The sequence below is a fragment of the Pavona decussata genome, unplaced genomic scaffold, assembly GCF_977016875.1.
Source record: "Pavona decussata unplaced genomic scaffold, jaPavDecu1.1 SCAFFOLD_24, whole genome shotgun sequence".
NCBI lineage: Eukaryota > Metazoa > Cnidaria > Anthozoa > Scleractinia > Agariciidae > Pavona > Pavona decussata.
The window spans coordinates 120,885-132,904 of NW_028145447.1; the positions used below are offsets into that span (position 1 = coordinate 120,885).

The window sequence follows — 12,020 nt, forward strand, 5'->3', positions numbered from 1 at the left end:
GCTCTGATTGTCTTCAACAAAAATGGCCCAATCAAAATCTATTATCGGCGCGTATACCACGAGGGAGGGGACCCCCTCATCCCTACCTGTGACGTCAAATCATCATTTGATTTATTCATTAAACCTGGATTAAATTCTTCTCTCTCCTAGAAGGGATCTTTTTGTCCACTATTGTGGCGGCCATATTGTTTTTTGAAACGGTAAATCGAAAGAATAACTTCTTAGAAGCACTCGACAGTTAAAACTGTGGAAACTGGAGAGTTCCTGGCGAAGGAATCATTCTTGGTAAGACAGTTGTAGAACCACAATGCGAGGAGGAAAGGTCAATGATAAAGCTAAAACACGTATCACATCGCTTGGTCGAATTGATGCTTAAACGCTACTGGAAATCCACTTCAAAAAAAGATTAAAGGTTTGATTGTCATTTTTTACTAGAAGTTTTCATTTAGAAAAGCTTTTTACCTGTTTTCTTTTTTTTCTGTTTTTTTTTTTTTTTTGGTGAAATGAGAACAATTTGTAATCTTACACTTTTATTGAAATTACATAACCAGAATAGAAAACGTACGTGAGTCAGGCCAAGTGCAGTGTGTGGTCATTATGTTATCTTACTGCAATTTCCGGAATAACGATAAGTGGCGTAACAAACGGGAATACGGAAACAACACCACGCTATCTTTGTGACTCAAACTATTCCATCAGCTAGGATAGTTTTAAAATCTGCGAAGCATACAATGGGAATAAATGAGGCCTCATTAAAGTGCCCCTAACCCTTCAATTTGTTTTCTTTTGGTAGCTTTCCATATCTTTCAAGAACTCATTTTCGAGCGAGCGATAGGTGAAAATATCGACAAGACTGCCTTCACTTCTAGCGCTCGTAAAAAAAAGGATTCAATATTTCTAAAAAAAATTTTCGAAAATGAGTTCTTCACAGATATGGAAATCTACCAAAAGAAAACAAATTGAAGGGTTAGCGGCACTTTAAGCATCCCGCGAAAATGCCATTAGGGGCATCTTGTCCCTAAAAGATTGGAAACGAGGCTGACTTGGCCTCGGGGTAACCTCGTTTCCAGGCGAAAAGTTAATCATGCATGTCACACATGTTCATAATCGCAGTGTTTTTCGCGTCATTCTTTAAAGCCCACAAATGACTTGATGTTTTCACTCGATGTAGTGCATTTCAGAAGGAGGTATCCTTGAAAAGACTGCGAATGGTTTAGCAGGCCAGGTTGATGCGAATTTCTGAAAATGGCCAGCCATTCCCCGCTTAAATCCTTCAAAATGCTCTTGATGGACATTTCGAATCGACTCACCAAAGATGATGTGGAAAAAATGAAGTTTGGCCTACAGATAGATCAAATACCTAAAGGGAAGTTACAAGGTATCCAAAAACCTTTCGAGCTTTTCGATCTAATGATGGAAAGTGGATGCCTTTCAGCAGACAACCTCAATCCATTGGCCGAATTGTTACAATTCGCGAGTCGCCCAGACTTGAGTGATGTATTAATATCGCCTCAGCGAACCGAAGGTGAGCCATAACTTATGTTAGCCTGACTAGAACTGCGAGCACCCTGGTGCTTAATCCTTCAAAGTTAAAATTTGCCAGTTTTTTCAAAAGTGCTCTTAGGAAATTGTGAGACGTTTGCAACATCAAACACAAGTCACGTTTGTCGGCTGTCATAATATAACTCTTTCCAGTCGAACAATGACGCTGCAGTGGCTATTTATACTTAACTGAAACGTTATGGGAAAAATGGGTCTGTCAGTCTAACTGAAAGAAAAGGGATTTATTGCGTTAGGTGTAAGTATCTGTGTTTTAGCAGATGAAGGCTTCGATGCTCTGAAAATTGCATGGTATATAGTTAAAATTGTTAAAACTTCGTCTCTGTTTTTAATAGCGGTACAAACCCCCCGGAATGAACACATACACTTATGATAACGGGCCCTATAGCCTTAGGCAATTTTTTTAAGAAGCTGGTTTATTCAGTTGTGAGCGACAAAAACTTTCTTGTAGCAGCAACCATTCAACGTCGAAAATTTAACAAATTAAGATTCTGTTAATTCATTTCAATGTGCTGCATCAGCTAAATACATAGTTCCTGATCATAAGCAAGGTGTTTTTCCCAAGTGCGGAAGTTCAAATTATGCGGGAAATCGTGCGTAACTGGCTTTTAACTGTATTCAAGACACGCTTCAGCATGATGCAGTAAATGTTACTAATTTCTTCTCAAGATAAAGAACCTAACATTTCGTATTAAGTCGGTATTGAAATATTGCTGCTGAGTAGAACTCACAGCCATTCATAAATAAACACATTTTCTTCTCGACCTGAATGTCAAACATTGTCGGAACAAATTCAACAACTGGAACAAAATAGCTTGCATAGTCTAGGGTGACGTCACAGATAGCTCCAGGCTCTGGGCTGTGCCCGAAAATTGATAACGCTTTCATTTTACTTTCACCAGGCAATTTTCGTTTTATTATACAGACAAATCTATCGCTCGTCATTTTTTTTTTTTTTTTTTTACTGGCTGTTTGCACAAACTACCATGATAAGGCGAGAAATGGCGTAATCAATATCCTCACAATTGAGGATATGGAAAATACGCCACTCGGGTCCCGGATGTAGTTTCGTATGAACTTTACGAGTGGTGTATTTTCCAGTAAAATACTTCTGTCTATAAAGTAAATACGTGTATCCATAGATATGCCTAATACAACAATTTTAAACTTCATTGGCATAAATATTCTTAAATTCCTGGCGTGCGTTTCTCAAAACTCCCGAGAACTTTTCGGGCCCGAAAAGCTCCCCGTAAAGCTCCCGAAAACGCTTTTTGGTGTTTCTCAAAGCGCACAAAATTTTCGGGCCCGAGAAAAGTCACGTAATTTTCCCCGATAATTTTCGGGTGCTAGAAAGCTCCCGAAATGCGTTTTCGGAATGCTTTTTCAGTTAAATGGTTGTATTGCGTTACTATTATCAAGGAAAAAGTTATCCAAAACGAGAGTTTGAGTTAATTGACAGATACTGGGCTAGACTCAAGCTAAAAGTGTTTAAAAACCAAGAGAAAATTTCTGAAAATCTCACAGGTTTACATGCGTTAGTGCGCGCAAGAACTTCGTATATAGATGAACTTAAAGATTTTGTTGATTCCAGTAAATTTACGAAGGTAACTCTTATAAATCAGGTATTTTCAGTCGAACTTTCAAAGAATGACGACCGACAAGGCAAAAGAAGTGAAATTTGTACTTAAAAAACTTGATTTTTGAGAGATTATGGACCAAATAAAGACAGTTTGATAGTTTCCTCAGCGGTTCGCATATTGCCGAGTTTGATAGTGTGGTTAAATTTCAGTTATATTTTAAGTGTATAACGGACAATTAATTCTGTCTCTTTTAACGTAAATCGGTTGAGAAGAAGCTCAACTTCAAAACCTACAAATGTAGTCAAATGTTTTCAAACTGAAATTGGCCTATTTACTCGCCGAGATTGCGAAAACTGTAACTGATTCATGGCGCTCGATTTCGCCGTGCTTTAAGAATTATTAAAGCTCAAATTAATCTTATTTTATTGTAAAATAGAAAGCTTTCACTAAGGATATAAGTCCTCATACAGTGGACAACGTTGGCCTAAGTTTTGTGTTGACTTAGAACATCTCGATCGCTTTAATCACGAACCGCAACCGAAGGCCTCATTCAAACAGTTATTACCACTCCCCGTTTGTGCATGGATCCATGGTGCATGGTAAGTAAGCGCTAGCTTAAAAGACACAGGCTACTGAAATTTATCCTCAGTGACCTATATCTAGACTTAGGTATCTCTTAATTTATTATTTCATCCTCAGGTAATGTAGAAAAAGTATTCGCCAAACAGGTTGTACAGCAACTTCGTAAAAGAAAATAAAAAATAACAACTAAAAAAACATAACAGATACCCACCTTATCTCATTCTGGAAAACTTTCATCGGACAACGCTAAGCTGCAGATGTGATAAGCCATTTTCTTGCAGTACAACTTATTTCTTATATAATTATCAGCCTCCACCTCGAAATTTCGAGTTCATGGTAACGCGGTGTCCGAGGACGCTAAAACCTGCTCAAAACCAAAACATCCCTTGACGGACTTGTTTTTATGTTTTGGGGGATTTGCGAGCAACGTTTTCAGTTCATTCAAACGAGTAGCCAATAGTATCATGGAAACTTTGACAAGTCTTGACGGTTTGACAGATATATGGAAACATTGACGAACTGCAACAACGGTGAATTTGAAAGGTCAAGATTAAAATAGAAACCAAACAGTCTTCACGTTGTGAACCAGTTAGCTCAGTAGTATCTGCGCTGAAATCTGTCTTTAGGAACAGCATTTACACGTAAATTTATTTTACAAATACAGTTACAGTTTTCAACTGGAAAAAATGTAAGTTGTACTATAAAAAAACCGTGTTCTAAAATAATCTTTCCAGCTCTAACACGAAAAGATTCCCGAAAATATCGGGAGACAATTCGGGACACTTTCGGATGCTCTGAGAAACACTTCTCGGGACCCGAGAAAAATACCCGAAAAGCGCCCCGTAATGTTTTCGGGCCCGAAAAGTTCTCGGGAGTTTTGAGAAACGCACGCCTGGGCCCGGTTGTTCGAAAGCTGATTAACGCTAATCCACGATTAAAAGTTAACCGAGGTTTTCATCTCGCTCGTTAAAAATGTTTTTAAAAGCTAATTTTGAGCTAATGGTAAAGAAAAGTCGAAGTTAAAAGTGGGGGACGAAATCTTTTGGAAGAATCTTTATTGGTTTATAATTAATCTCGAATCAAAGTTTGCGTTAATCCAGGATTAGCTGAATTGGGCTTCGAACAACTGGGCCCTGGAGATTCCCATAGTTTCTAACTTTTATAGGCTATATATTCACAACTTGCTGGCAATAAAGAAAACGACTTGTCCATCCACTCGGAATTAAAATGAGGTTGAGCCAGATAACTACCTCGCCCCCTTAAAAAGAAGTACTGTTTAAAGCTTTGCATTCAGTTTAATTGGTTACACTTTAGGATTTCATCCACGGACTGCAAACTTCTACATAGAATGAAAGTACTCTTTTCAACAAAATAAAAATTTATCCCTTTATTTTTCAGAAGATTCAAAGACAAGTTTCTTCGATGAAAGGCCAACTTTGCCGTGTGAAACAGCTCACTTCTACGGAAGAGAAAAAATGATGGATGAAATTGTCGAAGTACTCAGCGGTAGCAATGGCCAACGCCTTGTCCTCATAACCGGTTTACCAGGTTATGGAAAATCCTGTTTGGCGCAAAGGATTGGTCACGTGATGATTGGAAATGGTTTTCAAGTTGTTTTCCTTTGCTTGCGAGAAATCAGATCTGTCTCCAAAATGTCCGCTAACATTCTGCTGTCCCTAAAAGCAAACGTGTGTCAGGGTTGGATGAGTAAACCCCGCCAGGTGGCGTTGTCGTATTTGAGGTCTTTAACCACTAAGACAATCCTTATTCTTGACAACGCTGAAGATATCCTCAGCGAACTGGAAGAGAGCAAGCAATTTTACAGCTTTGTCAATCACGTGGCCACGTACGCTAAACACGTGAAGTGCGTCATTACGTCACGTAAAGTGTGCCCAGCCTCCTGCCAAATCTCGCGCTACTCGGTCAAACTTCTTGAACTGCAAAACGAGGACGCTGCAAAGTTTCTCCAAGCCAAAGTAAAAGAGAACGCCATGATCGCCCTAAACGACGATGAAGCCAGGACTATTGCAGACCTCTGCTTGAATATCCCTCTGATATTACACGCGGCCGCGGCGTATATCGAAGTTGTTGGTGGCCCAGAAGCGTTAATACCGATGTTACAAAAACATTCTACTCCTATAGATTTGACAGTTAACATGGAACGCTTTTCGCCAGATTTAAGAATGAAGAGCATCCTTTTCGACTGCTTGAAGCAGCTGGACCAGGAACAAGAGAAGGCTTTGGTCTCGTTGGCTGTCTTTCCTGCTGCTTTCCATCGCCAGCAGGTCTCCATTGTGTTTGGAATCCAGGAGAATGACTCTTCAGTCCAACTTGATTCCATTTTATTTCAGCTGGTTACAAGATCACTTGTTCACAGAGATGCACAGTCTAACCACTATTTTGTTCATCGGGTGATTCAACTTTGCTGCGCAGAGAGGGCCCAGAAAGACGAACTGTTGAGTGTTTGCTACAACCAAGCACGAGAGAGGTTTGTTGATCACTATTTGAGGCTGATCACTAAACTAAATCAGCATTTCTTGTGTAAAGGCGCGGCCAAGGAAACAATTTGCCATTACTGGAGAGAGGAGCAGCACATTATTCAAGCCATCATGTGGGCAGCAGAAAGTGGTGAAACGATCTCCACGCGCTGCGCTCAAGTTCTCAACGATGCAGTCGTCACCTTGGCCAAAGTCATGAAGAGAAACGACTTTGAGAAGGTTTACAAGGCTGTGGTGAGTGCGAACAAAGACGACTTGCGTCTTTTGGCTGATTGCCTTACATGTGTAGGCATAAAGCTGATCTATTGCTGTGAGTGCCATCGAACGTGCAATGTGGTTTCAGACAAGAGCTACCAAGTGCTGAAGAGAGCGTTGGAGTTGTACGAGCAGCTGAGTGTCAAGGAAGGGGAGATGGTGGCGCAGTGTTACAGCAAGATATCACGTTGTATGGCCAAGAATGGCTGCACAACAACCGCGCTGGAGTTGAGTAACAAAGCTCTTGAAATCTGGGAAAAGACAAGGGAAAAGGAACCTTTCAAGCATGCAGCGTGCTGTAACGACAGGGCAGGTATGTGAACTGATGGTGTTCGGATAACTTCGGGTCATGTTCGGAAATCCTTGGGTCTTCAACTACCCAAGGATAAACTTACCAGAATATCCGGGTACCATTATAGCTGTTACTTTGTTATCGATATAAACGCCATCGTAGACGGTCTTTTTGTTAACTAAAGCTAACATATTGGGGTAGTTTCCGATTGAGTGTGTAAAATAAAGCGGTGTTTACTCAGGTAGTTTTTGGATTAGGTGTTGGCCTCAAGCTTGGCAAAAGGCTACATTATTTTTTTTGCTGCGCTGGACACCGGTTACACAATGTTTTCCCGCGCTTGACACCGGTTGCATAATGATTTCCCGCGCTTGACACAGGTTGCATAATGATTTCCCGCGCTTGACACCGGTTGCATAATGATTTCCCGTGCTTCACACCGGTTGTTAGAGATATCTAGCATCGCGTTTACGTCAAACGGCAAACGTCACCTTGCCGTTTCACGTTTCACTTAAAATAGCGTGAACCTTTTGACTTCAGCTTTAATTTTGCGAGTTTCGATGAAGCTGTTTTGCGACTCACTGTGGTGAGTTCATGAAGAAAAGTGCGGTAAGGAGCGAGTTATGAAGGATTTTTAAACATGAAACTTAATTTGCCCTAGTATGACTTGCCTGAAAAACTATTGGGATACTTGTTTTCAACAATTAACTACTTACATGTATAAGAAAAAAAGGAAGAAATACTTACGTAGTTCTCACTTAGACGGCAAACTCGAAATAACTTGTTTTCACGTAGCAACGACAACCGGCAAACACAAAAAATGGCGGGAAAATCGTGGCCACGTGGTCATTTTTGCCATTTGCATTTCACGTATATGCGATGCAATTTCTCTAATGTTTTCCCGCGCTTGAAACCGGTTGCATAATGTTTTCCCGCGCTTGACACAGGTTGCATAATGTTTTTCCGCGCTTGACACAGGATATGTATTATTTTTTCCAGCGCTTGACGCTATTTGCATTAGGTTTTCCCATGCTTGATATGCAGCGGGATGCAGTGGTCGCGCTGTGTTTTCCCGCGCTTGGCACCGGTTACATGTTTTCCGTATGTTAGCTCTAATTTCCCAAGTACAGTGCTTATATATTTTTCTGTCTTCTTTGTCCATTCTTTAGTTGTTCTCAGCTCATTAAACAATCACGAGGAAGCCCTGAGTTTCAGAGAGAGCGCTCTTGGCGTCTACGTTGACCAACTAGGTGAACATCCATTCACAGCCACGCTGTACAATTACATGGGCAATGATTGCCTTGCACTGGGAAACTTTGACAAAGCCGTAGATTGTTTTTCAAAGGCGCTGAGCATCAGAAAAAGCTTTCTTGGAAATTGTCATCAAGATACTGCTAGAACGCTGCACGATTTGGGTGTAGCTTACAAAATGAAGGTAATCCTCTAACGTTTGGGAAAAAATAATTTTCAATATTCTTTATAACACCTCGGGTAAAGCATTGCTTTCAAAACTCTAAATTTGGCACGGACCACAGCGAGAATACGTTAAGAGAAACCGGATCTTTTACAGACCAGGGGCCCGTTTCTCGAAAGTCCCGGTAACTTACCTGACCCAATAAGTGTCTTTGGTGATAAATGTTTCTTAAGAGAAGTCAATTTTTGTTAGCTTCAAAAACTTAATTTTAAAATCTTTTAATTCTATGCAAAGATTGGCCAAGTACCATGTCTGTAATCACTGTGTAATCGGCGAAAAAAACATTAAAAATATACTTATCGGGCCCGGTAAGTTACCGGGACTTTCGAGAAACGGACCCCTGGATCTGTAAACTGATACTTGAGATAATAAAGTTGTAGACGACAAGACTAAGCCTTACGGCGGTAAAAAAAGAGAAAGGCATAAAAGTTAGATATATAAACTGGAAAAATATACGTATAAAAATTGCACTTTTTTATACATATATATTTTCAGTTGATAGTGAGAGCGAAGTTCGTGTTGCTCGTGGAGGCCATCTTGGAAAAAAATAGGGGAGATGGTAGAAGCCATAATCGGACTATACCGCTTGTCGCTAAAATGCTAGTTGTGTAATTTTAAAACCCTTTTTCTTTCTTTCTTTCTTTCTTTTCTTTCCTTGTTTTGGTATTATCCAGATCAATTCATTCGCTATTTTGTAAGGAACTCTTGCAGCAGCAACATTTTCTTACGCCTGCTTGCGCGACTTCATGGCGAGCCGCACGCCTTAGCAACCGATTTTGCCATCCAAATTTTTCCTCGATCGCTACAGGAGGCCTATTGTTTACGGGAGTGCTGTTGACAGTTTAAAACCACATTTTCGTGCAAGACGAGCCCCAGTGCGTTGTAAAAAGTTTACAGCAATCAACATTCACTCACTGCGTGCAGTCGAATATTTCCGGTTCAGTCAAAAACCTCCGGAGAATAATAAAGTTATCGTCGATGTGCAGCGAGTCTTAAACACGGCAAAGCAAAGGCGACACACCCGATTGCTCGTCCTTATCAGGCGACTCACCCGAGATAAGAACGGCCGAGTTCAAAATCTCTCAGTGAAGAAATTTCCAATATTATTATCAGAGTTAGCTCACGAAGCAAAGGCGACGCACCCGATTGCTTATTGTTCTCAGGCGACACACCCGAGAGAACAACTGTGACCTAACTATGTCTTTTGCCTCTACATAATAAAACCGTGAATATTTAGCCGGTTATTTTGGACACTTTTGTCGCACTCAGTGTGGTGAACATTGATTGCCAGTATCTATTTTCTATTTTGGTCTTACCGTCTGAAATACTAACACGGAACCGCAACAATAATATCATCATAAATATACCGTTCGTGTTGACTCTGATTCTAAGAGTTCCTACACACGTGGAAACTGGAAGCTGGTGATCAACGCCGTTACACTTTTTCCCAAATCACGAAATTGCGAGTCCTGATCAAATATATAACGTAAACATAAAAATCGCACTTACCTTTGCGGACGAATGAAGGATGTCGATTGACTTTATTTATTATTCAGTTATTGGAAAATGATGCAGAAAATTAGCTTGCCGAAAAATAAACTGAAAATTTGCATTGTAGAGACGATGGGCGAACAAATCATTGATGTTATGGTTCGTCGATTTAGGACCATTAAGCGCGCCAATTAGATTGGCGGGAAATAGAAAACCTTTAGTAAAAATTGTCAATTTTCCGTTTCCGACGGTCGATGTGTAGCCAGGCTTCTGGACAGATCGGAGGATTTTCGTTTCCAGTTAACTGTGCGTTTCCACAAAAGCCAAGCTTTCTAGTCACAGACTTCATTGCTTTGCGGCAAGCTCGATCTAGACATTACACGCTACTGAAAAGGATTCTTTACTATACTGTTGATAGATTGCTCCTTTTGAACTCCGGAATTTGATCATAGCAACCGTCACTCAACCTAATTAATTTTAACACCTCTACGCGGCTCCTCATGCATTATTAGCATGTGCGGTCTCCACTTCAATTGTATGCATTGCATTTTTTCTTTTTCTTTTCTATCTTAGAAAGAATATGAAAATGCCATGGAGCAGCTCAACTTGGCGGTAACAATCCAAGAAGCTTTGTGCGGCGCACCGCACGAGAAACTCAAGTCCCTTCAAGAAAAACAAGAAATCTGCACTCATATCAACGCACCAGAAGCCAGCATTGAGGAGCTGCAAGAGAAAATACAGGATTGCGAGAAAGAGATTGCACAAGCGAAAAAATCAAACAACATGAGACTGGAACAAATGATAGAGATCGTCAACGCGCCCACATTAGATTAGTTTTAAACTTGCGTCACGGACGAGAGAGACACGTAAAATGGGTAATCGTAGGCTGCCTCGACGCTTGCGATATTTCGCGCACTCAGAGGTGAATTCCGTCCGCGCACACGGATTTCGCTGACTGCGCGCCTATTTTAATAGACGGCGTTGTGAGAGCGTATGACAAGACAATCGACGGCAGTACATGACGGCTAGCGATCAAACCATAGAGAGAGTTTGTTGATCTTCTTCAAGATCCGGGACATCTGGGTGCGAGCAACCTCGTTCCCAGGACTTTCCCTGGAAACGAGGTTGATGTGAGAGACTAGGTCAAACTAAACCAAACGTTTGCAGTTGATCTGCCGTCTCATAAACTCTCCTTCTCGTGTTGCCTGAGTGGCGAGTTAGTTAATCTTCCTAGCAAAACAGTCAATCAGGTGAATTTCGAGTCGCGAAGAAAGGCAAGATTTGGACACGGTGTCTTGCTTTCTAACTTAAAAAAATAGTGATGCATGCATGTTTTTTGGCAAAAGGTACTTCCAAATTAATGTTTTCCGATTTTTTTGTAATCAATTTCATCAACATAAGAGTATTTATAATAATAATAATGATAATGATAACAATTAGGAGCCCGTGTAAATAAGAAAGTCAGTAATGTTGGTGATGACTTTGCGACACTCAACTAACCAAAAAACTTAGCTTCAAAACTAAAATACTATACATAATATATGTATAACTTCAAGAGTTCTAAGATTCTAAGCTGGCACACGTTCGGAGTTTTTTGAATAGCGATTAGCAATCTTCGCGTTCGTGTACAGTAAAGGTGAAGGTTTCCAAAAAAGAAAAAAAAAAAAAGAAAGAAGAAGAAAGAGAACAAAAATTAAACAGCGACAGCAACAAACAAATAAAACAAAAGAAAAAAAGATGGCACACTCAGTTAAAAGTATTGTAACCAATTCACGACACTTCAAGATTGAAAAGACTAGCCATTCTGGTTTGACTTCGGTGGAACAAAGACCTATATCGTCATCTTCTTCGCGTTAAACGTGGTTACTAGTCTCCATGGAAACATGTGCTTATAGAGACCTACGATGGCTAGCCTCAGTTCCTGAAGAAAAGGCATCAAAATTCTTTTGACAAAACATCCAATATATTATGGACGTTTAAATAATAGATTATTGTAAAAGAAATGAGATGTTATGCTTTAAGCCTGGTGAATAAATGATAAGGATATTTTTTGTCGCATGAACCCAGTGGTAGAGCATCCGAACTAGTAATCACGGAAGGTCTTAGGTTCGACTCCTGAAAGCAGCACTCGGATGCCTGTGTCACTCACTGAAGAAATACGTCTATCGTGGATTGTTGTATTTCCTCGAATAAGCGCTCGGAAAGTCTATCGGTCAGACAGAACTTTGTACAAATCATCGTACTTTGCAATAAACGCAGAGGAAATTCAACCTTGTATGCATTTTCTCCAA

At 40.3% G+C, this 12,020-nt stretch overlaps 1 protein-coding gene across 2 annotated transcripts; it reads left to right on the forward strand.

Annotated features, from left to right (window-relative positions):
- The first annotated feature begins 1,100 nt into the window (after positions 1-1,100).
- LOC146485845 (uncharacterized) lies at positions 1,101-11,999 on the forward strand. Of its 2 annotated transcripts, none has more exons than XM_085102796.1 (4): positions 1,101-1,525; positions 5,121-6,788; positions 7,934-8,199; positions 10,303-11,999. In XM_085102796.1, the coding sequence occupies exons 1-4, from the start codon at positions 1,246-1,248 to the stop codon at positions 10,561-10,563; spliced, it is 2,475 nt and encodes an 824-aa protein (XP_084958922.1). In that variant the 5' UTR covers positions 1,101-1,245; the 3' UTR covers positions 10,564-11,999. The 2 variants fall into 2 exon arrangements, with proteins under 2 accessions (XP_084958922.1, XP_084958923.1); XM_085102797.1 differs by having other exon boundaries at positions 5,124-6,788.
- The last annotated feature ends 21 nt before the right edge of the window (positions 12,000-12,020 follow it).

Coding starts and splice junctions, on each gene's coding strand:
- LOC146485845 (XM_085102796.1), top strand. CDS start 1,246: ATGGCCAGCCATTCCCCGCTTAAATCCTTCAAAATGCTCTTGATGGAC. Junction 1,526..5,120: donor ATCGCCTCAGCGAACCGAAG/GTGAGCCATAAC, acceptor TTTATTTTTCAG/AAGATTCAAAGACAAGTTTC. Junction 6,789..7,933: donor GTGCTGTAACGACAGGGCAG/GTATGTGAACTG, acceptor TCCATTCTTTAG/TTGTTCTCAGCTCATTAAAC.